The 21,804-nt window shown below is 42.6% G+C and overlaps 1 protein-coding gene across 5 annotated transcripts; it reads left to right on the forward strand.

Annotated features, from left to right (window-relative positions):
* The first annotated feature begins 5 nt into the window (after positions 1-5).
* ENY2 (ENY2 transcription and export complex 2 subunit) lies at positions 6-18,410 on the forward strand. 5 transcript variants are annotated; one of them, XM_061605205.1, is made up of 6 exons: positions 6-123; positions 4,287-4,357; positions 10,063-10,166; positions 11,722-11,792; positions 13,032-13,106; positions 18,147-18,410. In XM_061605205.1, exons 3-6 carry the CDS (start codon positions 10,099-10,101, stop codon positions 18,221-18,223), a joined length of 291 nt encoding a protein of 96 aa, XP_061461189.1. In that variant the 5' UTR covers positions 6-123; positions 4,287-4,357; positions 10,063-10,098; the 3' UTR covers positions 18,224-18,410. The 5 variants fall into 5 exon arrangements, with proteins under 5 accessions (XP_061461189.1, XP_061461219.1, XP_061461201.1 ...); XM_061605235.1 differs by lacking the exon at positions 6-123 and adding an exon at positions 317-389; XM_061605217.1 differs by lacking the exon at positions 6-123 and adding an exon at positions 402-484.
* Positions 18,411-21,804: the final 3,394 nt, after the last annotated feature.

Raw genomic sequence — 21,804 nt, forward strand, 5'->3', positions numbered from 1 at the left:
GTTTTTGAACGCCCCCGTGTTTCTAACTCGCAGCTATTCAGAGCATCAGGGTGAAGGAAAGCTAGCGTCCTGTGCCGGGACATTTTCCCTGTCTTATGTTGCAAGTCGATTGGAGACCTTCGGGTAATAACAAGCTACTAACCAATCTAAATAACAATAATGACTGGGAGTAAGCCGAATTGCACTCAATCGGAGAAGAGCCATAGCCCTGCAGTAAATTCTATTTAAAGCACATTTCCACCCAAGAATCGTGGGGACTGTAGGTTATAGCTCTGACCGAGCTACAGTTCTCAGCACACTTAACAAACTACAGTTCCTAGGATTCTTTGCAGGGAAAATGGGCTTCAAATGTACGGTGCGTACACCGGGTAGACCCCTGGCACCTGCAGGTAGGGTTGGTACTGGAAGAGAAGCCAGTTTCGAGAGCTGCTGCCAGTCAGCGAGTAGAGATATAGAGAATTAGTTGGACCAGGGGCCTGACTTGGTACAAGGCAACTTTCTGTTTACTTTCAAAAAATATGCGTTTGATGTTTGCTGTTACTGTATTTTCAATGGTTTTTTACTTGTTGATTTTTTTAAAAAAAAGATGGAATACCAGTATACAAAAAAATGGAAATTTATAAAGGACTGTGGAGTAAAAGTATGTTTTACTAATCCAGTTCTGTGGAAGTTACTCATAAGTAAATTTCACTGATTTGACTGGGGTTTACTTCCTGATAACAGAGTGGAGGACTAACCCAATAAGCGTGCTACATGCACTTACAGGATTGTTGCTTTTTCATACAGTAATTCAGTTTAGGATTGCTAAACATATTTACCTAGGAGTAAGCGCCATTGAACTCAATGGGATTTACTTCCTCCAAGTAGACATGCACATAATTGTGCTGTAGATCTGTACACTTACTAAGGAGTAACTCTCTGTGGGATAGCTAAATCCTACTGAGTTCAATGGACTTACTCCCATGTAAAGGGTGCTTTGGACTGAAGCTTAGCCCTATTGAAGTCGGACCTGACTCAGCGCAATTCTGCGTACCTACGTAGAATTGCTGTGCTCATTTCTTCTACCTCTATGGACTCGCGACGGGATGTCAGAGAGGAAAGGGCAGGAAGGGATTCTGGGAGACATAGTTTTATCTCGGGTGATCTAGAGCAAGGCATAAGAGCGGCTGGAGAGCGGAGCCTCCTGGGAGGTGTAGTTATTTCACGGTAGCTAGGGGTTAGAGATCTGTAGTCAAGGACTACATTTCCCGAGTGCACCTGCAGCAGTTGAGGCTGGGCGTTGGGTTTTTTTTTTTGGTTGGGTTAAGTCCTAGCCGCCTGGGAGGCTGCGACGGTGTCGTGGGTTCGAGGCTAGTTCTGGTCTCGGTAGCAGACGGGAAGGAATCAGTTTTCTCCCAGGACAGGTAACGCCTTTGTTGGTGGTAGGTGGTGGATGGTAGTGGAGGACTTACCTCCTTATGCGGGCATTGGTCTCTTCTTGGCCGCCGGGGCTGAAGGAGGCTCCCTCTCCTCCCTCACTTTTCTGATCCCCTTTGAACTTGCTGCTTTCCCTGTTCTCTGAGTATGAAATCAGAGTGGCTGCAATTTCGCCTTATTTACTATACCTTTAATAGATTACGGATGTACACTGTGCATAATTTATGCATTTTGAAATTTGTCATGCAGCTAAAAATATGCACGCATTTAAAATAGGTTACTAATTAAGGCTGAATTCACACGTGCAGAAAACAGGATTGCTGTGTGTGCACACCAAAGTTTTCCTTCGGTGAACACACAAAGCCTGGATGATTCGTACCTGCCTTTACACAACCCTATCTATGGGCTTCTGGGTTTGTTTCCTAAAATGTAGAGCTGCCCTAAGTTATGTGGGAAGCTGCCTTGTTGCCTATTTGATCCAGCAATTTCAGTGTTATTTATTGGCAGCACCTATAGGGGGTTTCAAATATATGAAATATATATATACATATGAAATGTATTTTTTCCCCTGAACTATGCAAGTTATTCTGGTCTGCCCTTTCATGCATTTCAGTATTATTCCAGATGAATTAGCCACATATGAGCAATCAAAAAGTATTCAAAACTCACTGGTGTTTGTTTTGACAGCCCACTGTTGCAGCTCTTCATAGCTTAAAGAATTTCAAGGAGTTCTTTGTTCTGACCGACAGCAACAGCAATAGCAATTCCTAGTAATCCAAAAATCTCAGTCCTTCCCAAAACTGTTGAGTTATCACATATCTAGTTGTAAACCCTACACATTTTCCTTGTCAGGCTGGTCACTATTATGTCTTAGCTCTCAGCTCTGGGAACCTGTCAAAATCTTACCAGTTGGATGGTTGTGTGTGTGTGTGTGTTGGTGTTAAAGTGGGTGGTAACTAGGGTTGCCAGGCTCAGGGCCTCTGATCCTGTATCTTTAGGAGGAGAGAAAGTCAGCCAAGTGCAGGTGTTCTTGCAACACTGTAATGGGGAAAACCACAAGGTGGAATTTTCCCTTCCCCTTGCACAACTTTTAAAGATACAGAAGACCTCTTGGTTGCCAGGCCCGGCCTCCAAGAGGTCTTCTGTATCTTTAAAAGTTGTGCAGGGGGAAGGGAGAATTCCACCTTGCGGTTTTTCCCATTACATTGTTCAAGAACACCTGCACTTTGCTGACTTTCTCTCCTCCTAAAGATACAGGATCAGTCTCAGGCCCTGAGCCTGGCAACCCTAGTGGTAACAATTCATTGTGTGCACACACAGAGGCCACATTCACACCATACATTTATTCTGCTATTATTCCACTTTAAACAGTCATGGCTTTCCCCCAAAGAATCATGGGAAGTGTAGGTTGTGAAGGCTGCTGAGAGTTGTTAGGAGATCTCTATTCCCCTCATAGAGCTACAATTTCAGAGTTCTCTGGGAATGGGGATTGTTCGAATTGTAACTCTGTGATGAGAACAGGAGTCTCCTAACAGTTCTCAGAGTCCTTCACAAACTACACTTCCCAGGATACTTTGGGGGAAGCCATGACTGTTAAAAGTGGAATAAATATGCAGTGTGAATGTGGCCACACACATTTGTGGTTCTGCTTCTCTTGCTAGGATCCTCTCCTCAACATTATTTGCTGAGGTCTCTTGAACTGGTGTTGACCTTCTCTAACTTGGCTAATGCAGACTATAGAGACATGGTTTGACAAGGTAAAAAACTTGTCATGCAGAGAAGTTACAATGAGCCAGCTAGAGAAACTGAGGAATGAGATGGATTTGGACCACAGGTGTGAGGTTCTCATCTTGCAAGAAGAGCTCAAATAGTTTCAGGCTGGTAGTTACAAACAATGAGATCACCTGATTTGGTTTGTAATAGTCTTCTACTCCTGTCCAAAGCTTTGGGCCCTCTTCATTACTTCCTTGTCCGAAGCTTTGCAGAACTAAAAATCATGTTGATGTTTACAGCTTTTGTGCAACAAATTGGGAGGCTCTCAGTAGAAGGTAGAAGATGATGGACTGGATAAAAGTTTAGTCTGCGTTAATATACTTGGCTGTTCTCAAATTACACAAGCTCTTCATTAAACAGAGGGGGGAAATAGTATATTGTTGAAGCTGGTGCTAGCATGGATGGTTTCAAGGCCCCAGTCTAATGCATACTTACTTGGGAGTAAGCCCCACTAATTTCAGTGGGACTAGTGGTCTATTACTCGAATCACCAATAACAACTGCCTCTGCGCTAGATGCCAAGCACAAAGATTCCCACTGCTTGTTCTAATTCTCTGTGGGTAGCAGAGAACTCAGTCAAAGGATCTTTGCAATGGGTGCAAGAGACCAACCCTTATTTATCCTAAGGGGTTTATTTTGCACTCAAAAATAACTCAAAGGAAAGATCATGGAAAATGAAAGTGGTCCGAGTTGGATTCCCAGAAGACTAGAAGCAAGAAGGGCTTTAGAGACTTCTTTCCTTCTCCAAAACCGAGTGCAAAGTGAAGCTAGATAATTCCTTCCCTCACCTGAATTCCTCTGCATGTGCTATAGGGCTTTGGGGGAAGGGGCATCTTTGAAGCAGACAGATGCAGCTGAAGTCTCTCTCGCCCTCCAAACTCTTGTTTTGTGCTGAGCTTTGATTGCATGCCACCCTAAGCTCTCTGCGCATGCAGAAAGACTAAGAGCTATGTAGCTGCTAAATCAGCTGCATGAAAACCTGTACTGTTTTGAAGAGGAATGCTGTTTTTTATTTTGTTTAGTCTTCAGAATAACCTTGTGTCACTATTTCTGAAAAATCTGTAACTTAAAAAACGATGAAATTTTTCTTCCTTACAGCAGTGGTGTCGAGATCCGCGGTGATTGACGTCTGTTTGGAAACAGGGTATTGTGTGTTCCTTTCTTAAAATGTAAGTTTCTTGTCATGCCTCCAGACAAAAATTTATTTATTTATTACATTTATATACCGCCCCATAGCCAAAGATCTCTGGGCGGTTTACAGCAATTAAAAACATTTTTTAAAAAGTCAAATGTATGACTTCTTGCTCCTGTCTGTTTCTCTCTCATTTTACATCTACCTTCATATAGCCTTGTGGTTTAATGAAGCTCAGCAACAGAGCATCTGCTTTGCATGTAGAAGGTCCCAGGTTCAATCCCTGGTATCTCCAAGTAGGGAGAGTCTCCCTGGCTGAAATCCTGAAGAGTCGCCACCAATCAGTGTAGGCAATACTGAACTAGATGGACCAATGGTCCGACTTGGTATAAGGCAGCTGTGTGTGTGCGTGTGTGTGTGTGTGTTGATTAAACTTGAGACTGCGCCGTTCCTGGGTCAAGATTATGCGAGAGTCCAGTGTTGGCACATCTGATATCTGTGTTTGCCCTGAACTCAAAATCAAACAAAACATGATGTGGGGCATCTGTTATGAAAACTCCAAAAGAATTTTTGCTTTGATTAAGAGCAGATGCGGAGGAAGGGGAGGGAGATATTGAGACTGATGTTGGAGGAGGGAGTTTAACCCTTTTTCTTCTGCACTATTTCCTGAACTTAAGTTGCCCCTCCACCCCAGCTGCTACTAGCCTCATAGAAGAAACAAGACTGGTACTTCTATTGTACCTTCCTTTTTCTTCCCTTTGTGGCTCATGGCTGCCTTGGGGCTTATTTTAAATGTAGGGGAAATGGCGCAGAAACAAAGTTTCCCCCACCACCATGCTACAGTTTGCACCCATGATCTCTTCCCCCATTCCTAACAGCTGGAAAAAGTCCACATTTAGTTTTGCTAGAAAATATTGGCTATCATATTAAATAAAAGAATGTCCTGGTTTACACAGGCCAAACCATGGTTTACTGGGGCCATGCAAGTGTATGGATTCCCAGAGAGGAGCTTGCAGCTGCTTTGCTCCTCCCTGGTCCTTTGTAATGGCTTGGCTTAGTGCGCATGTACCGTATATTCCGGCGTATAAGATGACTTTTTAACCCAGGAAAATCTTCACAAAAGTTGGGGGTCGTCTTATACGCCGGGTGTCGTCTTATACGCCGGAATATAGTATTTCTCCTGCTTGCAGCCTGGCCCGGCGTCCCCTCCCCTGAGGGGAATCCCTATTGCTCCTCCGTCCCCGCCATCTCCTGCGTGGCCTCCTCCGCCGCAAAATGGCGGCCGGGGTGGGGAGCAGCAGCAGCAGCAGCCTCCCCGCGTCCTTCTCCTCCGTGGCGGCCTCGCCTGCGCCGCCTCCCGCCGCTGCTGCTGCTCCTCCGCCAGCGGCTGCTTAGGTGAGCGACGGGGCCGCGGCGGCGGCGGCTGCTCCTCCTCGGGCGGCCAACGGCGGGCCGCTTTCGCTGCTCTTGCCGCCGCAGGCCGCGCCGGCACCTCCGCTGATGCACAACCACCGGGCGGCGGCAGCAGCAGCAGCAGCGGGAGGCGGGAACCCGCTGCCGACAGCTGCCCCTGCGGCCTCCTCCTCGGCGCCCTCCACCGCCGCCGCCGCCTCCGGCCTGCTGGCGCCGCGGAAGCCGGCCTACAACTGGCAGGCGACGAAGCCGACGGTGCAGGAGCGCTTCGCCTTCCTCTTCAAGAACGAGGTGCTCAGCGACATCCACTTCTTGGTGGGCAAAGGTCGGTGCGGGCTATGGGGCAAGGGAGCGCTGGCCACGCAGGGAAGAAAGGGGAGAGGGATGCTGGCTTTTTAAACGGGGATCAGGGTCTTTTTTGCGGCTGGGGGCGGGTTGCTATGGGGGCAAGCGGGTTGAAGAGTTGTGGCTGTGGTTGGGGGGCTGTTATTCCGGCGTATAAGATGACTTTTTAACCCAGGAAAATCTTCTCAAAAGTTGGGGGTCGTCTTATACGCCCGTCGTCTTATACGCCCGTCGTCTTATACGCCCGTCGTCTTATACGCCCGTCGTCTTATACGCCCGTCGTCTTATACGCCCGTCGTCTTATACGCCCGTCGTCTTATACGCCCGTCGTCTTATACGCCCGTCGTCTTATACGCCCGTCGTCTTATACGCCGGAATATACGGTAGTTAAGTTTTTTCTTTGCTGACTGTGAGCTGGAGCCAAGTGAGGAGAAAGAACTTAACCATGGGTCCCGTCTGCACAGTCTGTTAAGCCAAATTTTGGTTTAGCTCAGCAAGGAAGTAAAAAGGACTCAGCAGTAGGAAAGTGGCTGTGAGCTCCTCTATAGGAGCTCCCACATCCTTGTGGTCTCAGTAAGCCATAGTTTGGCTTAGTGTGTCATGCGAACTTGTGCAATGTGTAAGTTCCATAACTCCCTCCCCACCCCCCAAAAAACTTTTTCCATGTGGGGAAATGCCAGTAAATAAATACTGGAACAGGGCCTGTTATGTCCACTCCACCCAGGCTTGCTGAGAGAAGCAGATAATGAAATAGTGCTCAGTTAGCATTTCCCAGAATTAAAGAATATTAATATTAAAGAATTAATATTCTTTATATTAAAGAAACTGGTCAGATCCTCTTAAAGCGGGTTCTTAACCTGTGGTCTATGGAACTATAGGGCATCCATGGATGGACTTAAGGCTTTCTGTGAACTGGGCACCAAAAAAATCAATTTCCAATGCAATAAAATAAATTATATGCAAACGTTTGTATGTATATGTTTATGTGCATTTTACTGGGGAGGCAGTCCATAGCTTTCATCAGATTCTCAAAGGGGTCTATGACCCAAAAAAGGTTTAAGAGCCACTGTCTTAAAGGATCTCCTGCAAGAATAATTGTTAGTAATGTAGCTATACTGTACAATATGATATTCTCTGATATGAAGTTGAATATACTACTTTCCCCCTTCATATATATTCCTTTGTTACTCCTCTGTTTTCCGTATTCCCCTCCCCTATTCCCCAGTGAAATGTTTTATTGCTGTTTTATTGAATTTACTACACTGAAAATGTTAAATATAAACATTTAAATATTTTTTTTTCATAAGAACAGGTCCTCCTCCCAAAAAATAATATGGTCTCATGAAAAAAGTTGACAGATGTTTATTTTAGCTTATAATCCTGTATACAGCAGCTTTTGTCAACCTGGTGCCCTCCAGATGTTTTGGCCTGCAACCCCCATCAACCCTAGCCAGGGCTCAGCTGGGGGGCACCAGGTTGGCAAAGGCTGCTGTATGTACTTGCTTGGGAGTAATTGCATTGAGTTAAGCTGGACAGTCTAGGATTAGCATTGGATCAGAATGCAGGGAACAAAGAGTCACATCTATGGGGTGATTTAGAAAGGGTGAAATCTATTCATAAAACATAGTAATCGTATGTGATCTCACTGTTCTGGTCTAAGAAAATCATTGGGCTGGAATCAACAACAGAAGTTGTCTTGCCATCAAGATCTTTGCGTCTGATGGGAAGAATAGCTTTATTGTTTAATTAGGCTATAAAAATTGAACCAACAAACAAAGCATTGGAAAATCTTGGAACAGGTCAGTGCAGTTTGTGACACACTCACACCACTTGGCTGACCAGACTCTGCCCATCCAGCTTTGCATTCTGGCCTGCTGAGGCTTAATAGCATTTTTGTTATCAAGTCCTCTGGCAAACAGCCGTACATGCCTGTCGGGCTGTATTCAGCTTTCTTTTCTTTTTTTACAATAATTTTTATTCAAATTTTCATAAAACATACAAAACAAAATCATAAAACATTCAAAGACAAAAAACAAAACAAAACAAAAATGATTAAACAAAAAAATAAAATGTTGACTTCCCATTTGTCGCAGATCAAATCAGTTATAGGTCTACAATATATAACAATCCTGTCTCTTAAATTATATTATAAAATCACTTTCCTCCAGTAGTTATCTTAATTAATCATCAAATCTCATAAACATTACTTTATTCTTTCCACAAAAAGTCAAAGAGAGGTTTCAATTCTTTAAGAAATATATCTATCAATTTTTCTCCAAATAAACATATCGATTAATCCATCTTGTTAATAATAATAATAATCTTATTGTCATAACCATAGTCCAAATAAACATATCGATTAATCCATCTCATCAAAATCTGTTAGGTCCAATAATTTCAATAGCCATTATTCCATTATCCCTATTAATTCCATCTTCCATCTTCAATAGTCCTGTTAAGTCCAGTAATTTCAGTGTCCAATCTTCCATTATCAGTATTCCATAATAATCTTGCTGTCATAGCCATAGTCATATAATAAGAGTCTGATGGGAATTTCCTCTATCCCAAATATTTTCTTGCCATCAATTCTGAATAAGTTGCTGAAATATTGTTGTAAAGTCATATCTCTGTTCTTCTTTTTTACAAAATGCACTGGCTCATCTCTTGAGAGTTTTTCCATTGTCACATGGCTGCAGTTAATTCCATAGATTTTCTCTATATCAAGCTCCATCATGTCATTCCAGTCCAGAAGATTATCCAAGCCATTGATAACTTTATCTCTAATATCTTCATTAATTTCTTCAGAGATAACGTTAAATTCCAAACAGTAGATTTTATTTCTAATATCCATAAACTCCAGATCTTTTTCTAATTCCACATTTGTTCCAATCTCCAGGGCTTGTATCTTCCCTTTATTTTTTCTTTTCTCATCTCTGATCTCATTCTCCTCTCTCACAGGATCCCCTATTTCTTTAAGCTCCTGCGTCATTTTGCTCAGTTCAATTTTCAGCTCCTTACAGCCCTGTCGCAGGGTTTGTTTCGTTATCTCAATCTCATCCATTATTTTCTGAAACATAATTACTTCCAGATTCTCAGCCACTTTCTTGATTGCCATTTTTAAAACCACGAAAACAAAACAAAAATAAAGAAGAACCACTTCTTATTTCAGCAACAATTGGGTTAATATTCCAGGCTTGATGACATCACAGTATAAACAGAGCAGCCTGCCTTATCTCTCTATGTTCAAGAATACAAAACAAATTTAGTTCCCAGCATCAAAACAGTTAGTGGCGTCGTGAAGAAGCAGATTCGTCAAAATAAAATAGACCAAAAAGAGAATAGTCCCAGACAATATAATGTTCCTCGGAATAGAAATCCCTCTTCTGTTTATATCTTTAGAATGCACTTCCAGGACAGCTTTTTGCAATAGAAACAGAGATAAGCTGTTAATTTTGTGAATAACAGAGAAGAGTTATAGCTCACCCAGAAGTTCTTTAAAGCTGATTCATTTGACAAATCTCTTTTTGCTGCAACAATTTAAACCAAGTAAAAAAAATAATAGAAAGAAGGGTGCTTGCCTGTTAGTCCGTTTTCTCTTTGAAGAAAAGATAAACGTATCGCATTAATCAGATAGAGCTTGTTCGGAAGTCCGTCCGGCATTGCTGGCTGGACCTTTCCCATAAATTAATGAAATCCAGTCCTCCCAACAAAAACAGGCTTTTGAGGTTGATCTCTACGTTTCTCCCTGCCCGGGAGAAATTTCATCAGTCAAAAAAAAAAATGTTCTGACTGATTTATATCTGAATAAGCTTCTTTTGAGGCGGGAGCCCGTCTCAAAAGCAGGCACAAGCGAAGTCACCCTTCCCGGAAGTCTGTGGAGTGCCTGTATTCAGCATTCTCTGTGCACACACAGCTTAGATGGAAGAGTAGATGTTTGGTGGCAGTGCGGTTCATCAATATTTTTCTTTCTTTTTTCTTTTTAAGTGGATTGGTTGTACACAGATAGACTTGGAGGAAACAATGAATAAAGATGCACAAATGAGAGCAACCATTAACCAGAAGCTCATTGAAACAGGAGAACGGGAACGGTAGGTGGCCTTTGTTTCCTATTCCGGTTGTAGGAATATATTGCATCACTCTGGCGGCAAGCCGAACCCCACTTACTCTGAGGGTGGGGGAAGCTCTATTGATTTCAGTGGGACTTGATTCTGAACAGACATGATTAGGATTGCAGCCTGTTATGCTCCTTGCTTAAGAAAAAGAAGTGTGTTGGATGAAGTGAAGGGGTGAGTAGAAGTGAAGTTCAGGGGCACAGTGTGAAATGATTACACTTTACTAGTAATAGAAGATATTTGCTTGAATCTTCCCTTCTGTGAATGGAACAGAGTTCACATTCATGTAACAAGGCTTTCTTGCCTTCCCCTTCCCTCTGCAGCCCCTGTAAATCTGAGTTTGGGAGTTGGGGACTATTGGTAATGGTGTGGGACATTGGAGAGGCAGCTGCAGATGGGGAAAGGAGTTGGTAGAAATGTCTTATGTGGATGGAGGAACAATGTAGTATACTCATTGGCTTGAATCCTGCCTTTAGAACGAAATTGATACAGCCATGAAAATAAAAGCTTTCTGCTTGTTGATTCAAGTTACCGTTTGTTACGGGTGGTATATCCGACTAAATCTTGGAAGAAGACCCATTGAAATCAGTGGAATTGTGTTAGCCATGACTAACTTTGGATTCTTTGAAACTGATGGTCTTATAAAGTTAATCATGGTTAACATCAGTTCAAAGGAGGCTTAAGGCAGCTCATAGGAAACAAAAACTGCAAGGTTGTGTTAAGGATCAGGGATATTGATCTCAACAACTGTATTCTGTAACTTTTTTTTAAAAAAAGTGGTGCTCAGCCATGAAGGTCCATGGGTAACCATTAGCCAAATCAACATCACTTACTACATGGGGTTGTGACGACAAAACTGGTGGGTGATAGAGACAATGTACAGGCATACCCCGCTTAACGTCGCTTCACTTAACGTCTGCTCGCTATAACGTACATGCTCCATACGCCACCATACCCCGCTTAACGTACGCGTGCTTTGCAATTACGGACACTTAATGGCTTGACTCCGCTGCCATCTAGTGGCGATTGCAGTGCAGTACATGCATAGATAATTGCTTCACTTTAAGTACATTTTCACTTTACATACATGCTCCGGTCCCATTGCGTATGTTAAAGCGGGGTATGCCTGTATGCTCCTCTGTACTCCTTGGATGAAAATAGAAAGGGGGGGAGGGGGAGTTCATTTTTGTTTTACCTTAACTGAGCCAATTTTAACTTTCTAATTCAGGGGTTGCTGTTGAACTATAACTCCTCTCAGCCTCAGCCAGCATGGCCAATGGTAGGGGGTAATGAGAGCTGTAGTCCAACAGCATCTGGAAGGCCGCAGGTTAACTAGCCCTGGTTCAGAGTACAGATTTGACATTCCAAGCATTTGTTCATCTCTCTTATGCATGGTAAACTAAAATTGCAGTTCTACAGTGCTTTAAAAACAGTTTAGGGGAAAATGAAGTCCAGTTTAACTTTTTCTGTTAACCTGCATTAATTGACATTCTTTTTTCTAGCAAACTTCTAACTACATGTCTTTTTACAGCCTTAAAGAATTACTGAGGGCCAAATTAATTGAATGTGGCTGGAAAGACCAGTTGAAGGCACACTGTAAAGGTAATTGTCAGTTGATCTCAAACATCGTGAATGTATTGACAGAGCTAAGTCATCAGTGCAAAGTTGGAAATGAATACTCAGATACCTACATTTTAAATATTGACAAATTTTAAAAAATGGCTGTTTCTTTGCATTCCCATTCTAGTAGTTTTAAGCATTGCATTTTAGATCCATCTCCTTCTAGAACCAGATCCTCTGTTTCCCAGATGTGTTCCATCTTCTGAAGGATAATAATGGACTACTGAAGAATTCTATATGCAAAATGTTTTATTTTCCTATCTTTTTATTATATTTATACCTGTGAGAGGCCCAGGTTATGCATCCAACATGCTAAATTTTATAATATTTTATGTTGACTTCATCATTGTGTTGACTGACTAGTTCAAGTATATTTCTCCTTTCTTTTTCTGTATGGGTTCAGTGCAGACATGACACTTCTGATCTCTTAAACTTGGTTAAGAGATCAAAAGTGTCCTGGGAGCCTGCTTGTTCCACTCTTCCACATTAATCACAGTGGGTTGTATCCAATGTTGTGTAAGCATCATGAGACTTTCCCCTCCTCTTCTCCCCCTCCCCATGCAGTCCCAAAATCTGCCTTGGGGTCTCCCAACACTCTGGAGCAAGTTTTGAGGATATGTGGAGGGCTGCAGAAGAGAGAAGTTCCATTGCAGAAGCCTGTTGTATATGTGGAATGGCAGTTTTGGGTGCAACCCAGTGTATGAGTAACATATGGACACTAGTTGATCTCCAATTCAAAAGTCTTGTGCTATGGGATGAAGATTGCACTACTTATCAAAAAGAGTCCACAGTTCTTTTTGGGTGCACAGCACTACTTGAGTGTAGTGTGTTTGTGTTTTCATCCTGGTATGGATTCATATGTTATCAGTGTTTTTTGATGAAAAATGAGGTGCCGGTAATCTTGATAAATGTACTGTAGGTGACAGCATAAGATGGCTACTATGGGCAGCAAAAAAAGAGGTGCTGGTACTCCATACCTGTAAGTACTGTCACAAAAAACAAGTTGTGAATATAATCAAGATTGCAGTCCTGAGCACAGCATGGGAGGGGGGGGGAAGGGAGAGAGATGGGGAAGCATGTTCTATCAAATTCAGTATGTGAACGGGCTTCAGATTGTGCCATAATAGCATGTTCTATGTGTGTCAAGTTTTGTTGTCCTGGACAGGCCTATCACTTTCTACCTAACCTGAAAAACTGTGTGGTTCCTTTGACCTTGCTTAGATGTCATCAAAGAAAAAGGACTAGAACATGTCACTGTTGATGATTTGGTGGCAGAAATTACTCCAAAAGGCAGAGGTAAGAGAAGTAAAACTGCTTTGACAGTTTCAAGTAGAGCACTGATTTGTATCTCACCCAGATGTATGTGGTGCTGTATCCAGGACAAGGATTGGAGAACCCATGCTTGTGCAGATGTTGCTGGCCTGCAACTCCCATCATCCCTGATCATTGGACCATGCTGGCTGCGGCTGATGGGAGTTGGAATCCAACAATACCTGAAGAACCACAGGTTCCCATTCCTGTTACAGGAGAATGCAAAATTCAGTTTACTCTAAACAGCATGTGAGGCCCTTCTCCTTCATCTTGATGCCTGTACCTGAATGTGCTCATATACTAAATTGGTAAGAAATTAACTGAAAGTGTTTTGCATGTGATCAGCTGTAGGCTATTGTAAAAAAGAAAAAAAAGTACAGATTAAAGCAGTGGCATCAACACAGCTCTAGGAATGAGCAACTAGTCTCTTGTAACAACTGGACATGTGTCCTCACTGGTGTCAAAAATGCATCCCAGTTAATTCAATATTTTCTAATGCACATTAATTATGGGTTGGATCCTAAGTAGTCCTCGGTGAACGGAAGGGCCTCTTCAGTTTGCTAAAGGAACTGGAATCTCCCGCCCCTGCAGCCCCTTGCGCTGTTCCCCTTTCTGCTTAGGAAGGTCCCTCAACCATCCAGAAAATATTTTGGAGGAACAGAGGGAAGAGGAAAGCTGCCCCCACTTTAGTAGGAGCATCCCATGGTCAGTACTCCACCCACAGAATGCTTTTGTGCTGGTTACATGTGGGTTTATGTTTGCATTTAAGGCCTGCCTTTCATAAGAACATAAGAAGAGCCTGCTGGATCAGGCCAGTGGCCCATCTAGTCCAGCATCCTGTTCTCACAGTGGCCAACCAGGTGCCTGGGGGAAGCCCGCAAGCAGGACCCGAGTGCAAGAACACTCTCCCCTCCTGAGGCTTCCGGCAACTGGTTTTCAGAAGCATGCTGCCTCTGACTAGGGTGGCAGAGCACAGCCATCATGGCTAGTAGCCATTGATAGCCCTGTCCTCCATGAATTTGTCTAATCTTCTTTTAAAGCCATCCAAGCTGGTGGCCATTACTGCATCTTGTGGGAGCAAATTCCATAGTTTAACTATGCGCTGAGTAAAGAAGTACTTCCTTTTGTCTGTCCTGAATCTTCCAACATTCAGCTTCTTTGAATGTCCACGAGTTCTAGTATTATGAGAGAGGGAGAAGAACTTTTCTCTATCCACTTTCTCAATGCCATGCATAATTTTATACGCTTCTATCATGTCTCCTCTGACCCGCCTTTTCTCTAAACTAAAAAGCCCAAAATGCTGCAACCTTTCCTCGTAAGGGAGTCGCTCCATCCCCTGGATCATTCTGGTTGCCCTCTTCTGAACCTTTTCCAACTCTATAATATCCTTTTTGAGATGAGGCGACCAGAACTGTACACAGTATTCCAAATGCGGCCGCACCATAGATTTATACAATGGCATTATGATATCGGCTGTTTTATTTTCAATACCTTTCCTAATTATTGCTAGCATGGAATTTGCCTTTTTCACAGCTGCCGCACACTGGGTCGACATTTTCATCGTGCTGTCCACTACAACCCCGAGGTCTCTCTCCTGGTCGGTCACCGCCAGTTCAGACCCCATGAGCGTATATGTGAAATTAAGATTTTTTGCTCCAATATGCATAATTTTACACTTGTTTATATTGAATTGCATTTGCCATTTTTCCGCCCATTCACTCAGTTTGGAGAGGTCTTTTTGGAGCTCTTCGCAATCCCTTTTTGTTTTAACAACCCTGAACAATTTAGTGTCATCAGCAAACTTGGCCACTTCACTGCTCACTCCTAATTCTAGGTCATTAATGAACAAGTTGAAAAGTACAGGTCCCAATACTGATCCTTGAGGGACTCCACTTTCTACAGCCCTCCATTGGGAGAACTGTCCGTTTATTCCTACTCTCTGCTTTCTGCTTCTTAACCAATTCCTTATCCACAAGAGGACCTCTCCTCTTATTCCATGACTGCTAAGCTTCCTCAGAAGCCTTTGGTGAGGTACCTTGTCAAACGCTTTTTGAAAGTCTAAGTACACTATGTCCACTGGATCACCTCTATCTATATGCTTGTTGACACTCTCAAAGAATTCTAATAGGTTACTGAGACAGGACTTTCCCTTGCAGAAGCCATGCTGGCTCTGCTTCAGCAAGGCTTGTTCTTCTATGTGCTTGGTTAATCTAGCTTTAATCATACTTTCTACCAGTTTTCCAGGGACAGAAGTTAAGCTAACTGGCCTGTAATTTCCGGGATCCCCTCTGGATCCCTTTTTGAAGATTGGTGTTACATTTGCCACTTTCCAGTCCTCAGGCACGGAGGAGGACCCGAGGGACAAGTTACATATTTTAGTTAGCAGATCAGCCATTTCACCTTTGAGTTCTTTGAGAACTCTCGGGTGGATGCCATCCGGGCCCGGTGATTTGTCAGTTTTTATATTGTCCATTAAGCTTAGAACTTCCTCTCTCGTTACCACTATTTGTCTCAGTTCCTCAGAATCCCTTCCTGCAAATGTTAGTTCAGGTTCAGGGATCTGCCCTATATCTTCCACTGTGAAGACAGATGCAAAGAATTCATTTAGCTTCTCTGCAATCTCCTTATCGTTCTTTAGTACACCTTTGACTCCCTTATCATCCAAGGGTCCAATTGTCTCCCTAGATGGTCTCCTGCTTTGAATGTATTTATAGAATTTTTTGTTGTTGGTTTTTATGTTCTTAGCAATGTGCTCCTCAAATTCTTTTTTAGCATCCCTTATTGTCTTCTTGCATTTCTTTTGCCAGAGTTTGTGTTCTTTTTTATTTTCTTCATTCGGACAAGACTTCCATTTTCTGAAGGAAGACTTTTTGCCTCTAAGAGCTTCCTTGACTTTGCTTGTTAACCATGCTGGCATCTTCTTGGCCCTGGCGGTACCTTTTCTGATCTGCGGTATGCACTCCAGTTGAGCTTCTAATATAGTGTTTTTAAAGAACTTCCAAGCATTTTCGAGTGATGTGACCCTCTGGACTTTGTTTTTCAGCTTTCTTTTTACCAATCCCCTCATTTTTGTGAAGTTTCCTCTTTTGAAGTCAAATGTGACCATGTTGGATTTTCTTGGCAATTGGCCAGTTACATGTATGTTTAATTTAATAGCACTGTGGTCACTGCTCCCAATCGGTTCAACAACACTTACATCTCGCACCAGGTCCCGGTCCCCACTGAGGATTAAGTCCAGGGTTGCCGTTCCTCTGGTCGGTTCCATGACCAACTGATCTAGGGAATAGTCATTTAGAATATCTAGAAACTTTGCTTCTTTGTCATGACTGGAACACATATGCGGCCAGTCTATGTCCGGGTAGTTGAAGTCACCCATTACTACCACATTTCCTAGTTTGGATGCTTCCTCAATTTCATATCTCATCTCAAGGTCTCCCTGAGCATTTTGATCAGGGGGACGATAGATCGTTCCCAGTATTAAGTCCCTCCTGGGGCATGGTATCACCACCCACAACGATTCTGTGGAGGAGTCTGCCTCTTTTGGGGTTTCGAGCTTGCTGGATTCAATGCCTTCTTTCACGTATAGAGCGACTCCGCCACCAATACGTCCTTCCCTGTCCTTCCGATATATATGTCCTTTCCTCCAAGGAGCTCAAGGTTCCCAACTCCCTTTTGTCTTTACAACAATCCTGTGAACTAAGCTGAGAGATCCTGACTGGCCCAAAATCATCCAATGAGCTTCATGGCAGAATTGGGGATGTGAACCTGGTTTCTCCACTCCTAATCTAACACTCTTATTGCACCATATGGCTTCTCTAACGTGGAAATGCACTTCCGCATCAGTCGTCTCTTACTGAAGGTGTTGGAAACCTCAGGCACTGGGGCCAAATGTGGCCCTCCCAGCCTCTCTGTCTGGCCCTTGGGATTCTCCTCATACCATACCCCTCTCCAGGCCACACACCCTGTTTCCGGGCAACATCCTTCACCAATCTCACTCTGCACCCTCCTCGGGTGCTTTTCCTGGCTGGAATGTGTCTGTCAACTGTGACAATGCTTCTTGCTTGCCTAGATGAAGGTGTGTGTGTGTGTGTGTTGAACTCTGACTACTGCGTGTTGGAAATGTTGCTACTGTAGAAGACTAAATGTCACTCCCATTGCTCTGTCCACTTTTTCCTCTGGCCCCACCCATCATTAGAATGTGGCCCCCAGAAGAATTCAACCCTCAGGTTAAGTTTCCCTACCAACACCTTGCTGGATTAGGTATTGTTCAATTGTTAACAGCAAATTAAACAATTAGCAATAATTAAAGCACATAAAATAAGGAATTACAGCAGAAAGCCAAATAGATACGGTTAAGATCAGATAACATCAAAGTTGACTTCAGTCTAGTTTGACTGCCTGGCAGAACAAAAACAAGAACAGGGTTTTTTTTTATTTAAACCCAGAAACATTAAGATTGGTGGATTTCTTTTGTAAACTGCTTGGAGGCTGTTTTAAGCATGAAGCGATAAATAAACAAAATGCATTTCTCTTGGAAGAGAGTTTCACAAACATGGTGTCACCACAGAAGAGGCTTATGACTCATCAAGCCAAAAACAGCCCATTGGCTACACGCTGTGACCTGCCAGCTGCTCAGCAACTCTGCCACATTTCTGTCTCAGGCAGGCAGCAAAGCCAGAGATATCAAGTTACCCAGTGGACTGCTATACATGGCTGGTTGGCTGAGTCCGTAGAGCATTGTGGGTCATAAGTTGTGTCTCGTGGGCCTGGCAGGATAAATCTCGGCGTTTTCAAATAGAGTTCTTTAGTTTGTGTGTGCTCATGTGTATTATATACATCACTTAAAGATTTTTGATATATTAAATGGTATAGAAATGCCTTTAAATAAAATAAGTATAAAAATAAAGCAAGTAGAGGTATCTGTATTGCAACACTTGTTAATAATTGTTGATGCATCAGTTTGATTTTTTTTACATATTTTCCCACTCTTCTCTCCTGCTACCTATTTTATTTTTTGTTTTTCAGCCTTGGTACCCGACAGTGTAAAGAAAGAACTTCTACAGAGAATAAGAACATTCCTTGCTCAACACGCCAGCCTTTGATTTCTTTCATTGAGCCTTACCATGTTGTGTTAAGTGAATCATGCCAGAAACTGGAAGACATTTTTCCATGCTTTAGGGTTAAACGTTCACTTCTTTTTTAAAAAAAAAAATGTTTAGTTACTGGAAGCGTACTTTGCTACATTGATTTCTTAATCTTGCTATTTTAATAAAAAATAAAATGAAATTACCAATCTGGGGGTGTGTGTTGGAAAGAGATGACATTTCCTACCCTAAAAGGATATTGTGCGGCTTAATATGATTGGCATGTGTATCAACATCTTTTTCATCTCTATTAATGATTCTCTTAAAGTACAGCAGCGGAAGGAGTAGCTGTAAAATACATGCTTAAGCTTTCAGTTAATAACAGAGAGAAAAAATGATGCCCATAGGATCAGGAAGGAACATAATAGTGGTACATAGGGGGGAAAAGTCTTGTCTTTCAGAATTTATGCTAAATTGAATGTACTCTTAGCCCACCCTTCCCCAACATAGTGACCTCATGGTGTTTTGAACTGTAATTCCCATCATTCCTAGCCGGCATGGCCAGCAGTCGGGGATGAGAGTTGTACTCCAGCAACATGGGGGGGCACCTCATTGGGAAAGGCTGTCTAAGCCTATTGCAGACATGGCCTACACCAACTTGCATGTATTGTGAGGCTGAACTGAAAGTCGTATGCTGCTTCTACAAGAATCAATCAAGATTCAGAGGGATATGAGGTTGTCATGGCAATGGATGCCAGACTGTGTGATTTTTTTTCAGTGCAGTTTTGACCATACACTAAGCTAGTTTTCCTGCCTATGAGGCTGAGAGTGGAAAGTGGTCTTGGGAATCAAAGGTACCTCTGATATTCATAGCCTGTGGCATCAGGGCCTAGAAGGAAAAGAAGAAATCTAGATGCTAGAAGTGCTGTCTTGGCCTTTTCCCCCATCTCAAGTTCTGGTTGAGAACCTTGAAATCCTAATCAGTCTTACCCTGATAGCAAGTATTCATTACTTGCAAAATGACAATGTTTAGAAAGTCTCATTGAACTCAGTGGAATGAATGCTGAGCAAATTTGCTTAAGATTGATGTGTGTCTATTTACAGAATAGCATTTACAGAAATTATGGGTGGTTAAGTTTTATTCAGAGTAGACCCACTGAAGTAATTGGACCTAAGTTACATGAGTAAATCCCACTTTTTAAAGTAAACATGGATCCAGGCTATAAAAATTAATGACAGTGACATTGCAACTAAACCGTAAAGCTCCTGGTCTTCAGTTGCAGGTGTGTAATGCATGTTTATTGAGAAGTGCACAGCTGAACATCAAGAAAAACTTCCTGTTAGAGCAGTACAACAATAGAACCAATTACCTAGGGAGGTGGTGGGCTCTCCAATAATGGAGGCATTCAAGAAGCAGCTGGACAGGCACCTGTCGGGTATGCTTTAATTTGGATTCCTGCACTGAGCAGGCAGTTGGACTTGAAGGCCTTATAGGTTCCTTCCAACTCTGCTATTCTATGATTCTAAGTCCAATAAGTGCGGTTTTAGTTCAGTATATTTTGGAATGCCAAGCTTTCGCTTAATCTGTTATTTCTCAGCTTAATTCTGTATTCCTGTTCCAAATTTGTTTACTGAAATGTGAAAAACTTTTTGTTAGCTCCTTTAAAAAATGAACCTGGAATTAGAGGTTAGAAAAACAGTGAATGTTGGCTTCTTGAGTTGTTTTTGTGAACATATGACACAATATGAAAATGGGGGGGGGGAATACAAGCTTTGATTAAAAAAATACAAGGCATGTAGCATTTTAAAGATGAATAGATGTAGTATGCTATAAACTTGTTTAGGATTAAACCTCACGTAATGTGATGTGTTCCAGCAAGGATGGGCAAGATGTGTTCCTCTGGGTGTTAGACTACAAATCCCATCTTTCCTGATTGTTGGTCCTGCTGGCTGGTTTGATGGGAGTTACTGTCCAGCAACATCTGGAGGGTTACAGTTCCCCACTCCTGTGATTCATGTTATCCTCAAGTGGCAGGATAACATACATGAAATTCAAGTAGTAGCAGTAGTTAAAAATGGAGTGGCCATGCTCAACAGCAGTTGCTGTGACAAGTGCTATCCACATGGCTGGGACAACATTTAAAGGGCATATAACTTCCTACCTGCAGAGAGGTAGTTAATTGGATACTCCTAATTTCAACCGTCTCTGTATTCAGTAATTGGATGGAATATGCTAACCAATTCCAGTTCACTAGTGTCTCATTAAAGTTTTGTTGAAGAATCATGATTTTAGATCACTAGCAGCAGGTTCTGGCAAATGTTTTTGCTTCAGAAGAGTAACAAAGCTACCTGTCAAATCTGTTATTGAAAGGTGCCTTAATGCTCACCTACATTGGCCTGGTTTGTATGTGTGTCTTAGGTATGAACCCTACCCAGTGGCTTAACTAGAGTTAGTTACTGCTAACAAACCGTGATCTCAACCCATGGATTGTTTGCTTAAAAACCTTGGTTTGTTTTTAATTGGCTTGGTATTATCTGTGAACTCAGCAACCTTCCTTAATTATGCTTTGGTTACCCCTCCCCCAGTCACTGAGAGCCAGTGTGGCATAATGGTTAGTGCTGGACTATGACCTGGGAGACCAGGGTTCAAATCCCCACACAGCCATGAAGCTCACTGGGTGACCTTGGGCCAGTTACTGCCTCTCAGCCTCAGAGGAAGGCAATCGTAAACCACCTCTGAATACCACTTACCATGAAAACCCTATTCATAGGGTTGCCATAAGTCGGAATCAACTTGAAAGGAGTGCATTTCATTCCCCCCCCCCCCCCGGCCACTAACCAAGCTATAAAGGGCAGGATATAAATTTAATACAGTAATAGTAATACTAATAATACAAAGGCATGAAGCAAGAGCAGCTGAAAAACAAAACAAACTTTAGAGAACAAACTGTGGTTTGCCTGTGGGAAAACCCATGGTTTATTAAACAAACTATGGCTTAGGGTTATGTATGAACCAGGCCACTGAGGCAGGAACTGAACAGAAACTTTAAAACGTTGTGTAACTTGGGAGTCTCACTGGATTCAGTTGGACTTGCTTCTGAAAAAGTATGCATGGAGGAGGGGTGAGTCGAGCTTCCACAGCATTGCAATCATGCATTCTAAGATATCCCATTGTGAGTAAAATGTGCCAAGTCCCATCCTATTTTCATTTTGGCTTTGGGCGCTTGTACTATCTGTGTGTGTAAAAGTAAGAATCTATGTCAGCTGCAAAGCATTCCCCACTTTTTTTCTTCCCTCTGTTTAAACTGCTGGAGTAAACTTTTTTTAATGGTTTTAAATAAATAAATAAATGCTCATGCAGTATTTTTCTCTTAATCTGATAGTTAAGCGCCTTTTAGGGGCGTGCATAGATGTTAAAAATCAATTAAAATAACCAGGAATTGCTCCAGGAATTGCCCCGTTTGACAACCCACGTGTTTAACACCGGAAGATCTCTAGCTATGTCACCTGCCGAAGTGACCAGTCACGTAAGCCCAGCCTCCAAGCCTACGTCTTCCCCGCCCACTTCAGGAAAAGCGGTAAATGGCGCCTTTGGGAAG

Source organism: Rhineura floridana, chromosome 1 (assembly GCF_030035675.1).
Source record: "Rhineura floridana isolate rRhiFlo1 chromosome 1, rRhiFlo1.hap2, whole genome shotgun sequence".
Taxonomy (NCBI): Eukaryota; Metazoa; Chordata; class Lepidosauria; order Squamata; family Rhineuridae; genus Rhineura; species Rhineura floridana.

Bases quoted from the DNA above. Each gene is read 5' to 3' on its own strand.
- ENY2 (XM_061605205.1), top strand. From the start codon at position 10,099: ATGAATAAAGATGCACAAATGAGAGCAACCATTAACCAGAAGCTCATT. The intron at 10,167-11,721 runs GTAGGTGGCCTT...GTCTTTTTACAG, and splicing joins GAAACAGGAGAACGGGAACG to CCTTAAAGAATTACTGAGGG. The intron at 13,107-18,146 runs GTAAGAGAAGTA...TTTGTTTTTCAG, and splicing joins AATTACTCCAAAAGGCAGAG to CCTTGGTACCCGACAGTGTA.